The 23,635-nt window shown below is 33.9% G+C and overlaps 8 protein-coding genes across 8 annotated transcripts; 5 read left to right on the top strand and 3 right to left on the bottom strand.

Moving 5' to 3' along the window:
* Positions 1-127: 127 nt before the first annotated feature.
* On the top strand, positions 128-1,232 carry DFA_11224 (uncharacterized protein; the record flags this gene model as incomplete). Its single annotated transcript, XM_004350117.1, has 2 exons — positions 128-887; positions 1,180-1,232. The coding sequence occupies 2 exons, from the start codon at positions 128-130 to the stop codon at positions 1,230-1,232; spliced, it is 813 nt and encodes a 270-aa protein (XP_004350167.1).
* A 66-nt stretch (positions 1,233-1,298) lies between these two features.
* On the top strand, positions 1,299-6,342 carry DFA_11223 (uncharacterized protein; the record flags this gene model as incomplete). The annotated part of the gene is made up of 5 exons (XM_004350116.1): positions 1,299-1,974; positions 2,041-2,147; positions 2,214-3,106; positions 3,191-4,154; positions 4,225-6,342. The coding sequence occupies 5 exons, from the start codon at positions 1,299-1,301 to the stop codon at positions 6,340-6,342; spliced, it is 4,758 nt and encodes a 1,585-aa protein (XP_004350166.1).
* A 153-nt stretch (positions 6,343-6,495) lies between these two features.
* Positions 6,496-6,819, bottom strand: DFA_11222 (uncharacterized protein; the record flags this gene model as incomplete). The annotated part of the gene is made up of 1 exon (XM_004350115.1): positions 6,496-6,819. One exon carries the CDS (start codon positions 6,817-6,819, stop codon positions 6,496-6,498), a length of 324 nt encoding a protein of 107 aa, XP_004350165.1.
* A 3,885-nt stretch (positions 6,820-10,704) lies between these two features.
* DFA_11221 (uncharacterized protein) lies at positions 10,705-12,390 on the top strand (the record flags this gene model as incomplete). The annotated part of the gene is made up of 1 exon (XM_004350114.1): positions 10,705-12,390. The coding sequence occupies one exon, from the start codon at positions 10,705-10,707 to the stop codon at positions 12,388-12,390; it is 1,686 nt and encodes a 561-aa protein (XP_004350164.1).
* A 2,546-nt stretch (positions 12,391-14,936) lies between these two features.
* Positions 14,937-16,672, bottom strand: DFA_11220 (uncharacterized protein; the record flags this gene model as incomplete). Its single annotated transcript, XM_004350113.1, has 4 exons — positions 14,937-15,031; positions 15,345-15,485; positions 16,560-16,618; positions 16,659-16,672. 4 exons carry the CDS (start codon positions 16,670-16,672, stop codon positions 14,937-14,939), a joined length of 309 nt encoding a protein of 102 aa, XP_004350163.1.
* Positions 16,673-17,877: 1,205 nt separating this feature from the next.
* DFA_11219 (uncharacterized protein) lies at positions 17,878-21,165 on the top strand (the record flags this gene model as incomplete). The annotated part of the gene is made up of 3 exons (XM_004350112.1): positions 17,878-20,379; positions 20,457-20,945; positions 21,037-21,165. The coding sequence occupies 3 exons, from the start codon at positions 17,878-17,880 to the stop codon at positions 21,163-21,165; spliced, it is 3,120 nt and encodes a 1,039-aa protein (XP_004350162.1).
* Positions 21,166-21,527: 362 nt separating this feature from the next.
* On the bottom strand, positions 21,528-22,121 carry txnl4a (thioredoxin-like U5 small nuclear ribonucleoprotein; the record flags this gene model as incomplete). The annotated part of the gene is made up of 3 exons (XM_004350111.1): positions 21,528-21,652; positions 21,735-21,858; positions 21,942-22,121. 3 exons carry the CDS (start codon positions 22,119-22,121, stop codon positions 21,528-21,530), a joined length of 429 nt encoding a protein of 142 aa, XP_004350161.1.
* A 401-nt stretch (positions 22,122-22,522) lies between these two features.
* On the top strand, positions 22,523-23,475 carry DFA_11217 (uncharacterized protein; the record flags this gene model as incomplete). Its single annotated transcript, XM_004350110.1, has 2 exons — positions 22,523-22,607; positions 23,219-23,475. 2 exons carry the CDS (start codon positions 22,523-22,525, stop codon positions 23,473-23,475), a joined length of 342 nt encoding a protein of 113 aa, XP_004350160.1.
* Between the last annotated feature and the right edge of the window lie 160 nt (positions 23,476-23,635).

The raw sequence follows: 23,635 nt of genomic DNA, 5'->3' as shown, positions 1-23,635 counted from the left end.
GTTGCTGTGTCTGGACAGCTGCTGGGGAATCTCTCACTCTCACTCTATTTAAACTTGCACCCTTGATTATCTCCAGTCACACACAATTTTATATATTTTTTTTATATAATATATTTACATATATACAATGCCACTTCCATTAATTGCTCGTAAATCTCTTAGAGATAATGAAGAACACTTGACAGCTGCCGTCGAGTCTATCAAAGAGTCATTGGGTGTCGAATGGTCCTTTGAGTTTGACTTTGAAGTCATCCACGCCAAGGCCACCGACGACTATGTCAAGAACGACCTTGGTGGCCTCTTTTACAAGACTGTCGCCCTCGAAGGTGTCGCTGCCAACGTCAAGGACACTGCCAAGGACGAAATCACCAAGGAAGCCCTCATCGAGGCCAACACCAACAACAAGGTCATTGTCCGTATCAACGAAGACAAAAAGGACAACAGCTACTGGAAATTCCAATTTGAAAACGGTTCGCTCGTCCTCTTGTTCCGTATGTCTCCATGCAACGTCTCTGAAATCAGATACTTTAAGCTCGCCAAGATCATCCCATCGCCAGGTGTCTACTCTTTGGAAGCCCGTCTCGACTTGAAGAACAACAAGGAATCATGGGATGAAGCCCTCGAAACCATCAAGGCTGCCACCGGCGACGAATGGTCCGTCGACGAAGAAGCCCTTGAAAAGGTCTACCCAGGTCTCGAAGCCTCCTACCAAACCAGAATCGGAGAGATCTTTGGAGACTGTCTCCAAAACATCGCCGCCAACATCAAGAAGAGATGTGAAGACGATATGGTCAAGGAAGCCTTCACCGAAGTCACCACCAACCACAAGATCGTCTTTAGAAAGGTCGACAAGTTGCCAGAATACTGGGTCTATGCCTTTGAACAAGGTAACCTCGTCATCTCCTTTAAATCCATCACAAACATTAGCGACCTTACCTACTGGAACTTTGAAAAGTTACTCTAAACATAGATATATATATGTACATGTATTTTTAATTATTTGTTGTATTTTGTTGAACAAGTAAATATAAAATAAAATAATAAAATTGTATTAAAACCTAAACTCTCTAACCAAACCCTAGCTTGTAAAGTTTTGAAGTAGCTTTAAAATTAATTTAATAGTTTTAAATTTTTACTTGAACCACCTGACAAGTTCATTTTATCTTTTTTTATTTTTAGTTGGTATTAGAGAAGAGAGAGAAAGAGAAAGAAAGAGAGATAGATATACTTGAAGGTATATCTACTTTGTATTGTATTGTTAGATATCTAGAATGAATAATCAGAGTAATAATAAAGGGATGTCGTATCAGTCATATGGCGACCCGTTGTTTTCAGAGTTAGGAAGTAGTGTATTGGATCAAAGTACATGTACCGATCGTACAGAAGAAGATGTGGTAGATGATGTCGAGGAGGAGGAGGATGAAGAGTCTGATGCATCAGTCATCGACGTTTACTTTTCATCACCTATCAACACTCCTATTAAACCACCAACTACAACAAAGACGACTACGACAACGACAACTCATATGACAATAACTCAAACACCCGGTGACGATAATGATGGAGAACAAGACAATAGTGACTATGCATCTGATATCTATTCAAGTGGTACAACTATTGATAATGGTACTACTATTGGTGGTGATGGAGATGATTGTTATGGTGATAGTATTATCAGACATCCAATTAATATCGCTACTACTACTACTACTGCAACGACTACTACTACAAAAGTTGAACAAAAGCAAAGAGTTGAAATTGTAGCACCAACTCAACCATCTTACAATCCATCAACACCTTTATTGGACATATTCAATGATCAAGATGATTTCAATGAAGATGATGATTATAAACAGATGGAAGGATACTCTTCCACAACCACTACTGAAGATGATTGGTTCACCAAACACCAAAAAATCATGTCAATCAAAAAGTTGGAAACTAGATATCGTTATCTTTATAATTTAACTCAAGGTAAGTCAAACATTAAAATGTACAAACTAAACTGACTAACTTACCAATATTTATTTATTTATTTAGATTTTAAGGAAAGTGCAATTGCATATGCAAGAATTTTAATTAATGAAATCAAATATGAAGCAAACTCTATTAAATATAAAAAAGTTGATTGTGATTTTATCATTGGTGTATGTAGATTAGATTAGATATCTATATTATTATTTATTTATTATTTATTTATTTTTAATTTTTAGGGAATTAAATTTATAATTGATAATAGTTTTTCAAATACACATCATAAATCACTGGGAAATATATTTATGATTTATAATCAGCTGCAAATGCATCATCAAGATTATATAAATACTCGAACGTTGGAATCATCGATTATATTCCCACTTTGGGTGTTGTTTGACTATGAAGGCTACAGATTGTTGGCCATGGCGACACCGACCACTCCTATTAGCATTATGCTGCCTAATCATAGTTCATACAGTCATCTAAGTAAACTGTATACTGAACTGTACCATACTACACACAACATTGTAAGCCAAAATATCGAATTGCGAATTGCAAACGAACATGTCTATGTCAATTCAGTGACACCAACTGGCTTGCCACAGCAACTCAAACCATCGTCATCTTCAGCCATCCTATCATCTTCACTAGACATTTCAAGTAGTATTTCACCTCCACCAACGCACACTCCCATCTATCTACTACTTTTCCGACCAGAGTGTCAGACAACCAGCCTATCATCGCTGATTGGTACTCTTCATATATGTTCAGAGAGAATTCAATCCATCTTTAAAAACGATCCACAACTCTTGCAACAAAATCAACTTGAAATGTTTGGTGGTGGGGGCTACAGCAATAATAGTGGTAGTCTAAAACGAGCATTGACATTTAACAGCTCCTATTTCCACTCTGATGTTATTAATCGTTCAAATGGTGGAAAGAGTACACCCCAGGAAGATGAATATTCAAAACGACTCTTTCACATTGAAAACATTGTTAGTTTTATTCGGTCAATGGGTATCAATATGTTTTATCTTACCTATCTACTTGTACTATTAAGAAATGTACGTTATATTCCAACTTTAATTCTATCTGAAATTGTTTCTAGAATTTTAAAGAAAAAAATTAGGTAAATCAAAAAACAAAACTAAAAAGAAAAAAAAGACAAAAGAAAAGAAAAGTATTAATACTTTTTATTTATTTATTTTTTTAGAGAAAGAATGAGATTGGGAGAAAATTGTAAAGATGTAATTGGAAAAGTATTGGGTAGTTTGACAAGTATTGGAACAAATGATTTTTCATGGTGGAATGAATATGAAATTGGAGGTGCATTATCATATTATGTAAAATCATATGACAAGATTATTGCAGATGGTTTTAAACAACAACAACCACCACAAATCAATTTTATAGGATTCGAGAGTGATTTACCTTTACTCAAACAATTGGTAGATGAAAAAGTAATAGTCTTGAGACTATTGACCATGTTGAATGTTCATTTAAATGAAAATTCACTCTATCGATTATTAGAGTATAGTCATCAAATTAAAGCGAGTGATGTTACAACCAACGATTCCAACACTGTCAGTAATCATTCACAATCTGATTCATCCTCTTCTTTTCTCATCGCCAAGTATCCATCTATTATCGATTTGAATGCAGGTGATGCTATTGTAATGGAAATCCAAAGATTACAAAATAGTTATTATCAAGAATGTATTGACAACAATCAGCAACAACAACAAGGATTATTACAACCAAAATTTTTATCACCTATTATGAATCAAATGAACAATATTAATAATAATCAAAATAATAATTCAAATAACAAATTAGAAGGTGAAAAATATGTAACCAAATTAAATCAATTAATAGATTTGGCATCTAATCGTTTACAAAAGGCACGTGAACAGGTACCTTCATCTCAGAGAACATCGGCATTGTTGGCATATACCAATATTGTAAGATCAGAGTTGTTGATGGACCAAGAAGAGCAGTTTATCGGTCTTCTCAAGGCATTGACCTTTTTAACTATATCCGATGAAAACAATCTATCAAATGCCACCATCCTTTCACTCTATGCCATCGTCGAATTAAAATTATTCATCTATCAAAATAATCATAGTCAACAACAACAATTTTGTATGTTTAATCAAAAATATAATCAATATTTTGAAGTATGTAAAATAATCAAAAAGATTATAATTATAAGTTTATTAATATTCCTTTATTTTTATTTATTTTAAGGTATTTGTAGTAAAAATTAAAAAAGCATTCCAAGTTGATGCAGTTATAACTAAACAATATTTATCATTGTTAATGTGGATAAGTCCAAGAAAGAGAAAATTATCATATTCAGAGGAGATTAGAAGAGGTAGAGAAGTAACTTATTTTACAAGATTGTTAAACCGTCATCATCATTCAACCAACAACTTTAATTTGGGAAATGCTCTATTGGAGTGGATAACCACTTCTTTGAAATCGATTACATCTCTCAAGGTGGCTGAATGTGATCATCTCAATAATACATTGTCCTATCTTGAAAATATATCAGACTTGTCAATCAAGGGAGGCAACAATACAAATGGTGTATCATTTATGCCACCAATCCCTCTCATCCCTACAACTATTCAAGAAGATATTGTAGATCTAATTAATCAAACCAACAATGGAGGTGACAATATCAATTCTATGCAAATAACTCAACAATCATTTAATTTGAAATTAAAATCATTGCATTTGGATAGTATCAATATACAGATTCAACCATCACAGGCCAATATGTGTATAGAATATACCAAATCGGTGATCATGGGAAATTTGGAACGTCTTGATATCACATACAACCCATTCTATCACTTGGTAGAAGTACTACCTTTTTCACTCACCATTCGTCACTTGTATGTTGGTTCACACGATATCTATGGCTTTTTATCAAATATTTTACTATCTGGTGGTAGTAACAATCAACATGAAGAGTTTTTAGAGCGACTTGAAACATTGTCGCTAGTTTGGCACAACACTTACAATAATAACAATGTCAACAAAGAAGATCTAGGGTATTACAATCAAGTATTGTCAAAGTGCAAGAGTTTGAAAACATTGGAAATAAGAGATGACAGGTTTATCAATGATGAATTGATTCCAAGTGGTATATCTTGTATTTCACCTACTGTAACCAATCTCTCTCTTGCTGGATGTACTCGACTTGCCTCTGCCACCATTTGTTTTATACTATGTAAACTCAAGACTATCCAAAGTCTTGATCTATCAAATACATTGGTTGAAAAGAATGTCATAGTTAAATTGTCTGGTATCTATCTGTCCAAACTATACCTAACAAATTGCACTGAATTACAGTGTAGTGATGTATGTGCATTGGCCCTAAATATCAATACATTGACATCACTCTATTTACCACCTTCACAACGACCATTACAACCAACCGCTACTACTTCTACAACTTTACAACAAAATCAAAGAGAATTTTATTATTATCATAATGATAATGATGAAGATGAATATTTTACAACAGATAATAGAGTATTATATACAAACTCTCCACCAATCCATTTTCCTCTACTTAAAAACTCCTCCTCTTTAAACAATCTCAATCTTCAAACGACCAATATAGAGATTGAAAAACTATTAAAATATTGTAATGGAAACAAAAATTTGGTTGAACTTGGCATGCCAAGTGGATTGATAAAGTTACCATCACCTTTATCCCTTTCTTCATCCACCTCACCACATCTTGGTGCTTCACCTCTTCTCACTTCCTATCTAAACTCTTCAGGGTTTGTAAATATCAGAAAATTGTATCTATCCTTTTCAACCATCTCTTGTAAATTACCATCATTTCTACGAATCTTCCCAAGGTTGGAGGATATAACATTTGACAATGTTCAATTTATTTCAGACCTAGGAAACATTTTAAATAGTAGTAATAATAATATTGATAATAATAATAATTATAAAGATAGTATAATGATCAATAATAGTTTAAATTCAACATCAAGTAGTAATACTGGTAGAAAGGCAACAACAAAGAGTAGAAATACTTTTGAAGAAATTAGTGAACATTTACCTTCACTATCGACACTTTCGAGTATATCAATCATTATCGATCGATCACAAGATCATCTTAATACATCTGGTAATAGTCCAACTTTAAAGAGAACCAATAGTCAAATAGAAGACCAGATTCAAAGAAATTATAATTTCAATTTTAAAGTGATCAGTAATTTAATCAAATCAAGTAAACGGTTGAATAGATTAACATTCAATACTGATGGTTGTTTAGATTCAAAAATCATTTTACAATTAATTAAAGAAAATCCTTTTATTGAAATTTTGGAAATTTAAAAAAGAGAATAAAGATTTATATTATTTGTTTGATTAAATAAAATAGTAATAATAATAATATTTATTTATTTTTTTAAAATATTATTTTGAACATTTGGGTGGTATATTATATTATATTTGGTATTAAATATTATTGTTTTAATTTAATATTAATTAACCATGTGAATAAGTTGGAGTGAGATCGAAATCTTTTCCAGCGATTGGAGCACCCATTCTGAAATTGAAATTGTAATATTCGGTGGATAGAGTATTTGCACAAGATGATACAGATTCCATAGTGATGTGTTCACCATTGCTACTAGACTTTGATACTGTCGAGGACATGATACCTCTCATTGGCGATGATGGGAATAATCCGGCAGATTCTTGTAGATTGTCGGCCCATAATTGGTCGTCGATATTTACATTATTGATTTTCATTGCATATGATGGACTGATTTCTGCAGCCAATGATATCAATATAGAGTTTCTATCCATTTTTTCTTTTTTTTTTAATAGATTTGTATTGAACAAATAAATATAGTATAGTATAGTATATATATAGTAGATTGTAAATTGGGCAAAAAGAGTAGAGTAGGTGTAAAAAGGTGGAACGGGAAATATTTGAAATGCCTAAAAAAAATTGGATGAATGAATGAATTGGATTAAAGTGATGCTATTATTATTATTATTATATATATATGTATGTTGGTTGATGATGATTTGCTATTTATATAATTGTTTGTAATTGTAAATTATATGAATGAATGTTGATGTTGTTGGATTATTTGGTTTTATAGTTGTTGTTGTTGTTGTGGCAGCGGTGACGACGGGATTATATTATTTAAAATCAGAGTGGTGTGAGGAGTGAGTGCTTTCTAGAAAGGGTAAAAACAATCTGGTTGGCAAATGGTTGATGTTGATAGAATGAGGTTTGTAATACTAAAATAACATAAAGAAAAGTGTAAATGGTATGGCAGTTTGTGTTAGATGTTTGGTGTTGGGTAGTATCGGTAAATTGAAGTGAGTGAGAAAAGAAAGAAATAAAAGAATTAAAGTAATTAGTAAATTGGTTCTCAAAAAAAATTAATTTTAATGTGATGTTATAAATATATTGGTTAATAGTGATGATGATGATGATGATGATGATGATGATGATGATGATGATGATGATGATGATGATGATGATGAGGATGAGGAAAGAGTGAATCATGTCGTTGTCATTATGATGATGATAATAATAATATTGGTGTTGTTGTTGGTTGTATGTGTATTGAGTGATTAGTCGATTGGTATAGATAGATTAGATGGGTATATTATATTGTATGACAGTATAAAATAAATATATATATATATATGTTAACGTTAATACAATGTGACACAATTGTGGTGGTAGTGGTGGGGTGTGGTGTGAATATGTTTTATCTATCTATCATTTTCCGTCCAATGATATTTTAAAGTCAACCCCCCATCCTACACACTCTCACACGCAATCCTCCATCCTAATATATATATTTATGTCAATCTATTTGTATATGTCAATCTCTATCTCTTTGTTGAGTATCCAATAAAAACGAATAATAAATATATGATGATGATGATGAAAGAAAGAAAACACAATTATAACCATTAACAAAGGTTGGTTGGTTGGTTGGTTGGTCAATGTAACCATGGTATATAATAAATGTAGTATATAATATAATATGACATAATATATAATGTGAAACGGTGAATGATATTATGATGGTCGACCTTTGCAAGCAGCAAGGGAATGGTAGTGAATTCAATAATTATTATTATTATTTTCGATCCATCCTCCTCAAACTTGCTCTTTTTCCATTCATTAAATTCATTTCATCTCCACATAAATTATTTTACAGTTCCATATGACATCATCCATCATTTGAAATTCTAATATCATATTGTATTGGTATTATTACATGTATTATTATTATTTCCAGTTTTTTTTTTTTTTTGGTTTGGTTTGATTTGGAGTTTTGAAAAATAATATTTACCACAATGAAATTAAATGCTGTTACATATATAGAGAGAATGTATGTTTGTGTTGTGTGAGTGTTGTTATAAAATGATAATGACTATTTTAAAAATGTTTAAGAGAGAGAAAGAGAGAGACAGTTGGTCAACCCGAAAAACTTTTAAAATATGTATGTGTCATGTCATATTGTACCAATTTGTATTATCTCATAACTAATAATTACTAATTACATTCTATTATGAATGAATGAATGTTATGGATTATACTGTTTACTGTCCCTAGTACACTCTTTCTTGGAATATTTATTCCTTGTTATTATTATTATTGTCGTTATTATTATTATCGTTGTCGTTCCCTATCATCATCATACTTTAGGTCTGTACAAAAGGGTTCGGTATTTATATTTATAGAATTTGGAATAATATTAAAAATAGAATGGAATGGAATGGGAAAAAAAAAAAAAAGAGTAGAGTATAGTGAGTGTTGTTGTTGTTGTTGTCTCTGTATGTGGTGTTTATAGAAGAATAGTATAGAACAATTGCCTCAATTGACTATACTCTTCTTGTTTTCCTATAGTAATGGGAAAAATAAAAATAAAAAAAACAAAAACAGAGAAAGAGAAGATAGATATTTTGATTTGATTTCCCGACGACAGGAACGGGAATTTTAATAAAGCATGAAACGTGATCATGGTTGTTTGGTTGAAACAGACTTACATTCGGTTTTATAAATCAAAATAATTTATGATAATAATAAATAACAATCAAGATGAGATGGGTTGATCTTTCAAAGATGATGATGTGCGATTGGCCGAGTTTTTTTTGTTTAAGATGACAATGATGACGGATGATCTTAAGGGTATAGTATATTTATATTTATATATAGTTAATTTGAGAGAGTTAAATAAATAAGTTTAAAAGGGGTTTAAATAAATAAGTTAAGGTTAGAGTTACGATGAATGAAATTGAAAGGTGAAGTCTTTTTTTATATATCTCTGGATAATTTAAAATTTAAAAATGATTATGATGATGATGTTGTTGTTGTTGTTGATTATGATGGTGGTAGTGGTAGGTGGCTGTACCAGTATGTATGAATGACTGACACAAAAAGAAGAACTTGAAAATTTATATTTATTCCATGTTGGGTGGTGTTTCTCACTTTCTCCACCGTACTCCTGCCTGACTTGATCAATCATCAAATCAAAACACACGTTGCTGGTTTAATTAAATTGATTTGGAACTTTATCATCAATCAATCAATTTGTTTGTGTTGGCCGAGTTTGTGTTAGTTGGTATACTCACACACCTACTCCCCCACCCACCAACCCACTCACTGAACACCCCTATCTTCATCATCATCATCATCATCATCATCACTATTATTGACACTGTTTAACAATACGATGATGGTGGCAATGCAGTGAGTGAGTGGGTTGGTGGAGGATTTTAGCTGTGAAATCGATAGCATTGTATGTATTGTTGGTTTGGTGGAAAGTCATTTGGTGATTGGATAGGCAAACCCCTAACCCCTAACCCCTTACCACTTTGTCAACATGCTGGATCGATATTCCAATCTTACTGATTAACATCCATCGCATGGGTTGATTGATTAAAACGTTGCCATGAATATGGAGGTGGAGGAGGAGGTGGTGAGGGTGATATATCATTTAAATATTATTTTTTGTTGATGAGAGAGAGAGCAAGCAACTGCTATGTATGTATGTACTATCATCACAATAGGGAATGGAATATTGACAGTTTTGTGCATATATACTAATACTTTACTTTGATTGTGATCACAATATGTAAATGTTCATTTCACGTTCAAGGTAGAGTTTCGGGTATGGTATGGTGTTTGTATGTGGTACCACAATCGATGTACCTGATGTATGTATTGACTAATCAATCAAGATGACACAAACAACGATCAGATGACGATTCTAAACATCAACGACGATACTCCTTCTCCTATTTAATGATGATCATGTTGTTGACTGTTAGCTGTAATATAGTTGTTCTGGAATTCGAGTTATATATGTAATATATAACATATACTATGTATATATATATATATATATATGTGGGTGTTTTAAAATAGCAGTTGATCAAAAAAGAAGAAGGAAGTTCACTTGATAGGTGTAATACGAATTAGTATTGTTATTTGGATTGTAAGTACACCAAAGATGGATTTTAACAATAAATATCTAAATTAAAAAAAAATCATGGAAAAAGAAAGATATTCTATCTCTCTTTGCTCGAGACGATTAATTCCCAAGGCATGAAGATATTATGTCAAACATGATCATTAACCAACCAACCTCAGAGTGAGACTCAACCAACATCAGTTTATATATATATACGATGGAATCAGATAAAAAAAAGTTAAAGATGACTAGCCAACAACAACAAAGCAAAGGTGATGATCGTCGTCATCATCATCATCATCATGACCAAGACGATTCTATCATTCTTCCAGCATACATTCAAGAAAAGATTGTCGAATATGCATTACAAAAGTCTGGTTCAAAGTCTTCTACAAACAGTCGTGGTTGTTCATTCCCAAGCAAGCGCGTATTGAATCGTTGGGGTGAGGTGTCACTTGCGGTAGTATGTTGGAGATGGTTTAATATCATCTCTAAAAGATCTACCTCTTACATTTTAAACACTGGTTTACAAAGTAGTTTAAATAGATTAGAATCCATTCTAAATAATCAAATCAATAATAATAATCAAAATAATCAAAATAATAATAATTATAAATATAAATTGGTTAAAAGAATAGAGACATTGGTTATTACAACACCTCAATTGTATAGATCAATGGGACCAAAAGCATTTTATAATCTTGGAGAACTGTTAAAAAAGGCCAATAGTGTGACCAAGATCAAGTGTCGATACCAAGGTACGGTCATACCCTCTCTTGACCAACTCGTCCCTCCATCAGTGACCGATCTTTCGTTTGACGATACCGATAGCTCTTTTAAGAATCACAGAGATTCCTTTATGGCGCAGTTTGAGTCTTCAACCCTTCCTCCAATGGAGAGACTACAAGTACAGATGTGCAGAGAACCAGGAAACAACGTTTTATTCAACAAGATGTTCCTTTCCAAATCGCTCTCGTTGGATGTGTATGACAGAATACCTTTTCGTGCTCCTCCCAACAACGTAGACATGACAGAGCTCTTTTTAAATGGTGCAGTCAGTCTTGTCGAGATTCGGGGAATATTGGAGAACCTAAAGTCGCTCCGTGTGCTTGGTCTGGGACGCTTCGAGATTTTTGGCAAAGACCAACAACACCATGCCGACCATTTAAAAGAGGTGGAGCGACTCTTTTACCAATCCAAAACCATCAAAGAGTTGTCGTTGGGATACTATCTCACCGATGGTCAACAACCACTATTCACCCACGAATTCTATGCCGGGTTGGTCGCCAACAATAAGGTCATCCGGGCATTGGCATTGACTCCAGTCGAAGAGGCAACACGACAAAACAAAATCTATTCGATCGGTTTGTTTGAAGCGTTGGCATCAAACAACACGCTCTCCAGTCTCTCACTGCGTCAGTTGGCCGCTGTCCACGCACCTATGCTCCAACACATGCTCCAACACAACAAATCCATCCAATACTTGACATTGGATTGGACAAGTCGAGTAAATAAGCGACTCCTTGCCTTCTCCGGAGACCTCTTGGAATCCGTCGCCCAAAACACCTCACTGCTCGAAATATCATTCCCAATGACAAACTTTGAAAGTGATCCGAGCGATAGTGAGACGGCAAAGGTATTGCCACGGTTGCAGACCAGCACATCTCTACTGAGAGTGTTTGTCAAGCCCCAGCTAGCAGTCAGCAGAACCGATCCTTCCCAACCATTCCTCTCCGAGAAGGAAATCTTTCCTACTAGTGTCACAATCAAACGTTCAAAAGTCACCACCATGCCAACCAATGTCCCTCTCTTGGGGTACATTAATGACCCCCACCTCGATCTTTCACAATGGGATGAAAATGATGTTCCCTATGACCTAAGACAACAACGTCAACAACGTCAACAACAACAACAACAACAATACTATTAAAAATAATTAATTAATTAAATAAAAGAAAAAATAATAAGAGAGAGAGGTGTACACCAACCAATTTGAAGAGAGTCAGAGTGCTTCGAGTTCCTCAAATAGATTAATCTATCTTGCATTTGTTTGTTGATGTTTAAATACTGCCCACCACGTCCATCCTGGGTTGGTTTTAAGAAATGTGGAGACAGAGTCTATCAGTCGGTCGGTTGGAAGTCTCTCCGCTTTGCGCTTTGATCGAGACCCACCACCCAGAAAAAGAAAAAATATAAATATCTCGTTTTTTTTTTGTGGATACTGAGATCGATGCGATCAAGTCTTCTTCTCAGTGTAAAAATAAAGAGAGAGGAAAGGCGTGCACCACCACACACAAGGACAAAGAAGAGAGAGAGAGATATCTTCTGCAAACTCACCTCATAGGCATCGAATCAAGCAATCTCCTGCTTCTCATTAATTTTATTCAACACAACAACCATCCATCGGTTTTTTTTATATATATCTCTCTTTTATATCCTCACTTTTATATCTTATATATCTATTTTTACTCAGTTCAGTTAAGTTTAAACTCTCTATAGTTATCAAGGTAGGTGTTAAGTCAATCGGCGCACACAACAATAATCATTATTAGCATAATGATCACACACCCATACACACACACATTTTAAAGAAGTTAACACATGATGATGAATATGAATGAAAGAGGATAAACAATGATGTTGACAATAGATATAAAGAGACAACAACAGCAGCAACAATAAGTTGTAGAGGACGCACCACCAGCACACAGCATCAAGATAGATTCAATTGTCAATATAATATAACTAATTATGTTGTACAGAATTGTACAACACAGTTACAGGTAGTGTAGTGCAGTAGTTGACATCATTCATAAAGAAAGAAAGAAAGATATAATAATATATATAAACACAGTTAAGTTAAGTTAATTGATACACCCACCACGCTACTGCCACCATCACCACCACCATCATGATCATTAAAATCAATGTTTATATATCATGATCTTGAATATGAATATAGAGGAGACGGTGGGTGGGGGGTGTATACAATGAATTTCATGATGTTGATGAACAATATGTCAATAACAATGGTGGTGGTGGTTGGTAGTAGTGGTAGTGATGGATCACTACTCTAAAGAAAAAGGATGAGGAGGAGAGAGGAAAGCATCAAGGGCAGTTACACTAATATGTGTATTGGCAACTATGGTCACTTGTTCAAGAAATTGGTGTATAGTGATTTTTTGTTGTCAGCAGCAGAGGTGGTGAAAAGAAGAGAGAGAGAGGAAAGAAAAACAAGGAAACAAATAGGACGGAGAGAGGGAGGAGGATGGGATGGCCATCAAGCAAGAGGATGAGGAGGAGGAGGAGATAGCGTTGGAGATTATTTTAATTATCAGGCAGAGGACATCAATTAAATCACAATCAGATCATAAAATTCATCTAACTACTTAACAACAACAACAACAAACATCATCATCATCACATATCTACATATATATTTTTAATTTATTTAAAACTATATAACCCAACAAAGTAAGAGGAACAACAATGAATCTAGTAGATCATCATGAACTTCCATCCATCCATCCATATACATCCATATTCATCCACCATACCCTTTCCAAATTCATCAAATTTAAATTTATTTTGATCAAAATAATAATAATAATTTAATTCAATATAATTGGATGGTCCATTGAATTAATTGATTGATTGATCAATGACCCTGCCTACGTTACCCCTTTTTTTTTACCCGCCATACCCAATATGGGCCGTACTTTATATATATACATTCTACATTAATATAATATTTGGTTTATGATAAGAATCAGATGATTATTATTATTATTATTATTATTATTATTATTATTATTATTATTATTATTATTATTATTATTATTATTATTATTATTATTATTATTATTATTATGATCAGATTAATCAATGGTCATGTGCATCCAAACCAACCAATTAATTTTTATGATGATTCTACCCTAACCCATCCGACAGACACATCACATTTAAATCCTGGATATTAATTAATTTTATTTCTCCCTCCACTTCACCTCTTTCTTTCTTACCCATTCCATTTTTATTTAAAAATAGTATAGTACCCAGGTTTTTTTTTTTATAGTTCCCCATTCCATCTTTTTTTCAAAAGTATGTCCATACCATATATTGGTGACTATGACTCTCCTCTAGTCAAATAAGTTTATAATTAGTGTTTATTATTATTGTCGGTCACTGTTATTTTATTCAAATCATCACCCAACTCAACACTCAATTAATTCCACTGGCAACAACAACAACAATTGTAATTCTTTCTTTGCGTCATTGCCATAGCCGTGTCGTGGATAAATTAATTTATCCTCCCATTCTCTTGACCGAAACAAGAAGAATAATAATAATAATAATGGTAATTATAGTAGTTGCCAGTTCAACTATAATTAATTATTTCATCAAGCAACCACAACAACAATGGTGGTAGAGGGTAGAGGTGGTGGTGGTGGTGGTGGTGGTGATGGGTTTATTTATTTATTTGTTTGTATAATAATAATAATTCCATGATTTACACATGAATCTATCTACCACTATCACTCTACCACCATCATCACCATAATAATGGCCATCTATGGATTTATATATAATAATAATAATATTATTATTATTTATTGTGTTGTTGTTATTGTTGTTGTGGTGTTGTGTTGTGTGTTATGTGTGATGTGTTGTGTGTGTATTTATCCAAGAGGAGGGAAAACGAAAACAACAACAATTCAAATTTGTTTGATCGTTAAATTTCTGGAACAAAAAAAAGTGCAAATGGAAGAGGAAGGAAGAGGAAGAGGAAAGGATAAGTTGTAGATACAATATAGTAACAAAAGAGGAGTACGAATACAGAAATCAATTTATACATCAAAAAAAAAAAAAATCCCAATCATCAACAATTAATAATAATATCATCAAAGACAGACATATACCAGACAGACAGACAGACAGACAGATATTCTAGGCACTGACATACAGATATTATGATTGCCAAATCAATCTTGCAGATTTTTAAATTAGGTAAACAAGATTGTTGTACTGTATATTAATTTTTTTTTTTTTTTAAACTCTAAAACAAACAAAGACAAATAATAATAATAATAATAATCAGTCAATCAACTATTGGATACAAGTACTCCACTCCACACTCTATAGAGGGTAGTATGGAAGATTCTTTTAAAAATATTTATTTTTGGAAAAGACACGATTAATAATAATAATTAAAACATGTTTGGCAACAGTCAATATGTGGGAAATAATCATACAATTATAATGGATTGGTTTTATGGCATTATACCAGTAGAGCAGCAGCAGCAGCAGCAGAGTAGTAGTTGATCTACTTGTTTCCATTTTTATTATTCTTTGTATTTCCATTATAATTACAACTGCCGTTGTTGTTCATTATCCAAAGCAATTTATACAATTATATAACATGATTACTACAACTACCTACTACTACTGCTTTTGCTGTTATGTGAATATTATAATATGGTTATCATATTTTGTTTGTTTGTTTAAAAATTATCCATATTAAAAAATATTAAGAAAAAGAGAGAGGTTAGACAAAGAAATATCTTTAAACACGACCGACAGTTTTTTCCCTCCCTCTCCACAAGATCAATCAATCCATCAATCCCAAGTAATTATAATTATAGCTTTTACACCAAACATATAACAATCAGTTAATTATAGTAGTTGTAGTTATAGTCACAATAGAGAGAGAGAGAGAGTTTAATTTAATCATTATTATTATTTATTTTTGGATTATTGGTAAAACATTATTGGTTTGTTTGTTATTGTTATTGTTGTTCCCGCCAAAGTTTTGTGTGGTCTCTCGTCCCTCCCTTATCCGTCGCCACCCCTCCCATTCAAGGAGGAAGGATTAACTCTCTCCTTTGATTGCAATCTTTGAAATGAATTATACACAATCAACAATTTCAAAAACACCAATTCATCAATCAAATTTCTTTTCATATTATTAATCCATATGGATGGCGCATGTCTGACTCTCCTACCCGTTAAGGTGATATGTTTTTAAGATAAACAAAACCTCACCCACCCCACCTACCCCCACAGTAAATCCAACAGACTGCTTTCTACATACCTACATACATAACCCTCCTCCACCCTCGTTTCCTCTTCTCCCTTTACCTCCCCTCGCACCACCTCCTCTACCAACATAGAATGATTTCTGCAGATGTTTGACCATACAAAGCTCTTTGCATATTATTCTTTAACCCCCCTCTTACACACATACACACCGACCCACCCACCCCTGGGTGCACACATACACACACACTCTTTCATCGATGGAAATCAAATGTTTTTTTTAAAAGTGCCAGGGTGCCACCCTTCTTTTTTTTTTTTTATATAAACCATCGTGAGTGGGAAAGAGTCGCTGATTGTGAATCAATCAAACAATCCAATCAGTCAATCAGTCCATTTATAGATTTTGACTTGTTTAAATCTTTTGTGACAATATTTATTTTTATATTATTCCTCCTCTGCAATCATTCCAATCACTTGTTGTTGTTGTTTGATCCATTTGAGCATCAATCTCTTTCAGGATCTTCATTTTGTACATCTATATTTTTTTTATTTATAAATATATAATTATTGTGTTGTGTGTGTGTGTGTGTGAGTGAGTGATCTGGCACCCGTCTAATTATTCAACAACAAACTACACCACCAAATCAACGTTGCTTATTTTTCCCATGCAATCTGCTTGTAGGTTTGTACTTTTTGTCATAAAGGCAGTAGCGTCACGACGACATAAACTAAGCTCAGTCCTCCTCCTCCTCTGTTCATCACATTATTATTATTAACACTCCCCTCAAATGACACTACTCTTCTGCTGCTGCTTCCACACCCTTTTTTACAATTGGGTAAACAAACATGGAAAGTGTATTGCTGCAATCAAACTTTTTTTTTTTTTTTTTTTTTCCAACAACAAAACACAATATGCAACCGATAATTTAATTTGGTTGTACCTATTCCTACTACTACTGCTCCTCATCCTCCTCTTCTTTTGTCACTGTCAACATCATCATCATCAAAAACTATTACCATAATACTTTCTTGCTCTAATAATAATTATTTTATTTTTGATTTAAATTATGAAACTAACTATTTATATCTTTTAAATTATTTATATTATAACCATTTACATTTATTTTAGTTTAGTTTAATTTCCCCCCAGGCAATAATAATAATCATAAATCATATTCATCAATTACTAATCAATCAATCACAAAGACAATCTTATTTTTTCCCCAAAGTCAACAAAAAGTATTATAATTTAATTTTTTTTCCAACATCCATCCATCCATCCATCCATATCCTTATCCAAATTTCAAAACAAAAAGAAAAGAAAAGAAAAGTGGACGATTACCAAATATAATAATAATTATTTAAAATAACCCTAACAAATATGGATGACATACAGCACGTTGAATCATCATCGTCTACGTCGACATCTACGTCATCATCACCAACCATAAGCAACAAACAGTTGGGTGGAAAGACGCTGACATCATCGACGATCCGAAGAATCAAGAGTTTTATAAAACCTTCCAATTCGAATACGTTCCCATCTCCAACCATCAAGATTAATGAAATATTCCAACACTCGTCGTCGTCGACGGCGCACCTACACCACCACCACGAGATGGACGGCGCAAGCAGCCCGTCGGTATCACCCACCAACAACCACAGAAGCAAGTCGTTTTCAACGACTACGTTGGGCAAGTTGACAGCTGGCTCTGGCGACGATATTGGCAGCGGTACAGACACGTCGGGTAGCTGTCCGTCGACCACTGAAAATAGCCTACACAGCAGTATCAGCAGCGGCAGCGGTATCAGCTCGGCTGGCTCGTGTCCACTCTCATCTCACCTTGTCGGCGTCCATCACGTCGAATCTTCCTATACATCACCCCGCACATCGATCTATCTCCACTCTTCGCCTCAACAACAATCTCAACAACAACAACAGCTGCACGAGCAATCTCAACATCGAAAAACCCCTCCACCCCCTTCACACAATGGATCCTATCTAAAGTATTTCCTCCCATCTATCAACACACCCTCTTCACCACGGTCGAGCAGTAAACGCAACTCGTTTGGTCCTTTGCAGCCCATCAACCGGTCCATATCAGTTGTCAACCTCAAAAACGAGGCACTGCTGACCGAAGAGGAGGTTCTTCCTCTTAATAATAATAATGTCATTGACCCAGCTCATCCATCCAGCGGACGTGCATCTCCAACCATGCTGCGTAGACGTACCCAAAGCGAGGTGACCCTACCATCGTGGGAGAGTACATGCTACGAAGGTGACTTTTCATCCATCATCCAAGAAACCTTGTCTCGCGCTCTCTCTCAACCACACGTTCAACTATCAATGCTAAAATCAACCACTTTTGATGAGTTGGATTGTCTTGCAAATGGTTCAAAAAAATTAGAAGATACAACAAGTAGTACATCAACAAGTACAACTAATACAACAAATAATAATAGTAATAATAAGAGTAAAGATGATGGGTTGGTATTTGATGTTCATGGAAATGTATTGGCAGGTCAATTGGTAAAAATTGTTGGTTTAATGACAGATATATCCAATTATACTGGAACACAACATGTTGAAGATGTTCTATACACATACCACTACTATATCAAAGACCATGAATTACTTCAACTTTTATGGGATCGATTTAATGATCCATTAGGTACAAATCCAATTGCAACTTCTACTTCAAATATTAATCAAAATCAACATATTAACATAAATCAACAACAAAATAATACTAATAATCAAAATAATCAAAATAATAGTAATAATAATAATATTTCATTATTGTCAACATCATTATCATCTTCAGCTGGATCATCATCATCATCTTCATCATCACCACTTACAGTTATACATAATGGAAATGGTAGTATATTGTCAAGTCTTGCCACACCAACTGTGCTGACTCCAATGGTATCTCCCAACGCTTCGTCCCATTCACTTGGCACCACTGCCATGCTTCACCACGACTCGTCTTCTTCCTCTTTTTCATCTACTTCATCCTCTACAACAACTACCACAACAACTACAACTACAACCACTACGACAACGTCAGATAAAGATCTTGAACAAATGACAAATCATATTAAATTTAGAGTGATTAATGTATTAAAGAAATGGGTTGAAGGACATGGATATGATTTTTCATCGCCAGCACTCTATAAATTGTTTGTACAATTTTTAGAGGTGATTATCAAATTCAATGTTAAATGGGGCAACCATCTCAAAAAGTCAGTCTCGTCTCACGTCATTAAATACCTCAATGCCCAAAACTTGTCCTCTAGCTCACGTGACTCGTCACAGAGTCTGCGTGACCTCGTACCACTCCACGATACAGAGACACTGTCGACTATTATGATGCGAGCACTACCACTAAAAGAACGTAAAAAGAAGTTAAAGACTATTAGAGCGTCGTTCCTAGGTGCCGAGGCAGTTGATTGGATTGTACATCGTTACGAGTTGCAAGTGCGTGATGATGCTATTGACATTTTACAAAATATGCTCAAAGCAGATTTGATCCGTCATCACACAGAGAGTCGTAAATCAACCGACAAGTTTAAAGACAAGGATAGCTCTATCTACTTTTTCCCAAGTAAAGCTGCCGCCGAAGCCCTGGAAATGGCCAACAATGACGCCTATCCAGAGGTACTACTCCCCAAACAACTGCTCCCGACCTCGACCTTTCTCGACGTACATCCAGTCGAGATTGCTCGTCAGCTCACCCTCATAGAGTTTACACTCTATTGTAAAATTACACCCTCCGATCTTCACCATCAAGCCTGGAACAAATCAGATGCTTCAGACAAGGTTCCAAACATCCAAGCATTTATTAAACGTTCCAATAGTGTTAGTTATTGGGTTGCTACTGTAAGAGAATAGAAATTAAAGTAGAATAGAAATATATTAATGGATAGAAACTAATATTTGTTTTTATTTACATTTAGGAAATATTATTAGAAAGAAATGTTAAACAAAGAATAACAGTATTAAAAAGATTTATAACGATTGCAGAGATATTATTAAAATTGAATAATTGGAATACATTGATGGGAGTAATGTTGGGATTGAATTTGGGATCGATACAACGACTCAAAAAGACCTGGGAGGGATTACCCAAAAATATGTTGGATTCATTCGAGTTGTTGACACTACAAACGAGTGCCTCTCAAAACTATGCCAACTATCGAAAGGCTATGGCTGTACATTCGTTCCCTTGCCTGCCCTACATGGCCGTCTATCTTCGTGACCTTGTCTTTATCGAGGATGCCAATCAAGATAACCTCGACAATGGATACATCAATTTCACCAAAATGCAAATGATCTCCAAGATCTTGACCGATATCCATCGTTTCCAAACTGTACCATACCATCTTAAAAAAGTCGATTCCATTGCTAAAATGTTACAACAAACTTTAATTTTATCTGATAAAGATGTAAGTGATACAAACAACAAAAAAACAAAAAACAAAACAAAACAAATAATAATAATATAATACTAATTAATATTTCTTTCTTTTCTTTTAGTTGTACAAAGCAAGTAATATTTGTGAACAACCAACTCGAACCATGACAATGTCAACTTTAAACACAAAAACACTTGAAAGAAAGAAATCCTTCTTTCCAACATTAAAAAAAGGAAAAGAGGCATTATAATAATTAATAATAATAATAATAGATCCAAATAATAATAATAATAACCAATAATACTACTTGTAGTAATATTAATTTATAAAACTCCAGTTTACTTTGGAGAGTTGCATTATATAATAATCACTTTACTGGTGTTTTGTTTGTTTGTTCTGTTTCCAATTTGTGAATCAATCTATGAATATTTATATTTCGTGCGCAAAGTTGTTAATCCAATTGATCGATAAAGGGTTGGTTGGTTGGTTGGTTGGATCGCAGTGGTTGATCAAAGAGAGATCCATTCATATTCGTTTGTTTGAGCGTCGTAAGTTTGATATATACAGGATGAATGTGTAAGACTTGGTTGTTGTATTGTCGTTGTTGTCTCTCTAGTATTTGTATTTGGTAGAATAATCTTTGGGAGAGATTACAAGACCTTTACCCTTTCTAGCACCAACATAAACAGTTTCTATAATATCAATCATATCTTGTTTACTCGTTAATGGCCAATTAACTATTGTTAATAAAAGAGACTTTAGTTAGTATATGGTTGTGTGTTTTTGATCATCAGCAATACTCTCTCGAGAGATACATACTTTTGTTATTATTACCAGTTCCAAGATCAATCATAATATGTTTATTTCTAAAGAAAAACATTGTAGTACAAGGATCATACAATTCATACATCTTGTTAAAGTCTGGTACTTCAGAGATATCAACCTAAATAGAGTAAAGAGAGAGAGAGAGAGACAAGTTAGTCATATATAATCATTGATGATGATGATGAAAGGGATGATACATACTACATAGATAAGTGCCATATTTGATACCTTTTCAGCGATGGCAGCTAATATTTCATCTTGTTTCATACAGTCCTTGTCCCAATCGTGACCGAAACGTATAACAACTACTCTATCTTCTTCAGAGAGGATGGCTTGATCGACTGCCCATCCACTTCTTAAATGAAATAATAAGAATGACATAATATTCTTTCTATCCTTTTATCTATATCTATCTTTGCATAAATAACCAACCAATATATATATATATAGTTCTACCTACTTTACTGACTCTGCTCTGAAGATAAACAAACAAACAAATCGTCTCACTCTTGAACAATCAACAATCAGATGATTTGCACGCATTTCTCAAATGAAAGTACCAATTTTCACTAGTATTTATTATTAATTTATAATTTATTTATACCCCATACAATCCCAACGGGTAGCTATAGAATGATCATTCAGTGTTAATTTAATTTATGAATGAGAAAATCAGAGATAAAAAGAGATATAAAGAAAGAAGAAGACAATGATGATATTGTTGTCACTAGCACAACCTATTGTGTGAATGATTAACTGGCTATTATTAATAATAAAGAACAATGGAAAAGAAGAAGAAGAAGAAAGAAGGTATAAATAAAAAGTCTGCTGATATAACAATTAAAAGAGAAAAAAAGAAATTAAAAGGTATGGTCAATTTGAAGAACCTGGTTCTACATTGGTAGTCACCGGTGTGAACGATGAACGCAACCAACAATACAACTATGGTAATGTCATTGATGTACAACAAGTTGACACAAAGAAAGAATGGACCGAAGAAATATTGGGACACCCTCCTCTCCACTTCCACCACCATCAAGTTCTACAACAACATCCACTCCACATTCTTCCAATACACCATCATCATTTTCATTATATATCAATTTAAAATTTGAATGGGATTCAAAAATCATGGATATGAATGTACCAACCCAAGCAACATTGGCAATGATCAAGAAAATGTTTTACTTCATGTTTGGTATTTCTAAACTTTATAAAGAGACTCAAGACCAACACTTTAGATTCAAGTATGACGGTCGATCACTCCACAAGGACTACTCTAGGTTTGTCCCTGGGTTGGGTCTCCAAGATGGATCGTTCAAGTAGAGTGGGAAACAAAGTGGAAGTGTATACAAGTTCAAGGTTTTGATAAAGACTACCTCTTTATGAAGGTCCAAGGCGAAACTATACTAGAGGATATTGTCAAGGTATATTTCCAACCATCCCCTCCACCATTTGATTTAAACTTTTGCGTATAGAATACAATGGTGTTAAATTGGAACTTGATGGTGACATTGGTTCGAATCAAATCGAAAACGACTCGGTTCTCTTTATAGTAACATCATCTGATATTATTCATGTACATGCTATACCATCTTGGAATACAGAGGAGAGAGAAATCTATGCACTTGACAAACAGACTACACTCCTCTCTAAATTATTTGACTCGTTTCTTGCAAAGTACAAACTTCACGCAAACAAATCAACTTTACAAATGCATAGACCGGCGCCTTGATCTATCCCAACAAAATACCAGCTGACCAAGGTCTTGAAATGGTCCTATAATCAATGTAACTCTTTTCATCTCTAGAATAGATGTCATATACGAAAACCAGCATGCTGACACAATACCATACCTTTTACATATCAATACCACCTTTGACAGTATGATGCAA

The sequence above is a fragment of the Cavenderia fasciculata genome (assembly GCF_000203815.1).
Source record: "Cavenderia fasciculata unplaced genomic scaffold Scf_EUAJFUG02HR96I-5, whole genome shotgun sequence".
NCBI lineage: Eukaryota > Evosea > Eumycetozoa > Acytosteliales > Cavenderiaceae > Cavenderia > Cavenderia fasciculata.
This window is presented reverse-complemented; position numbering and strand designations above follow the sequence as displayed.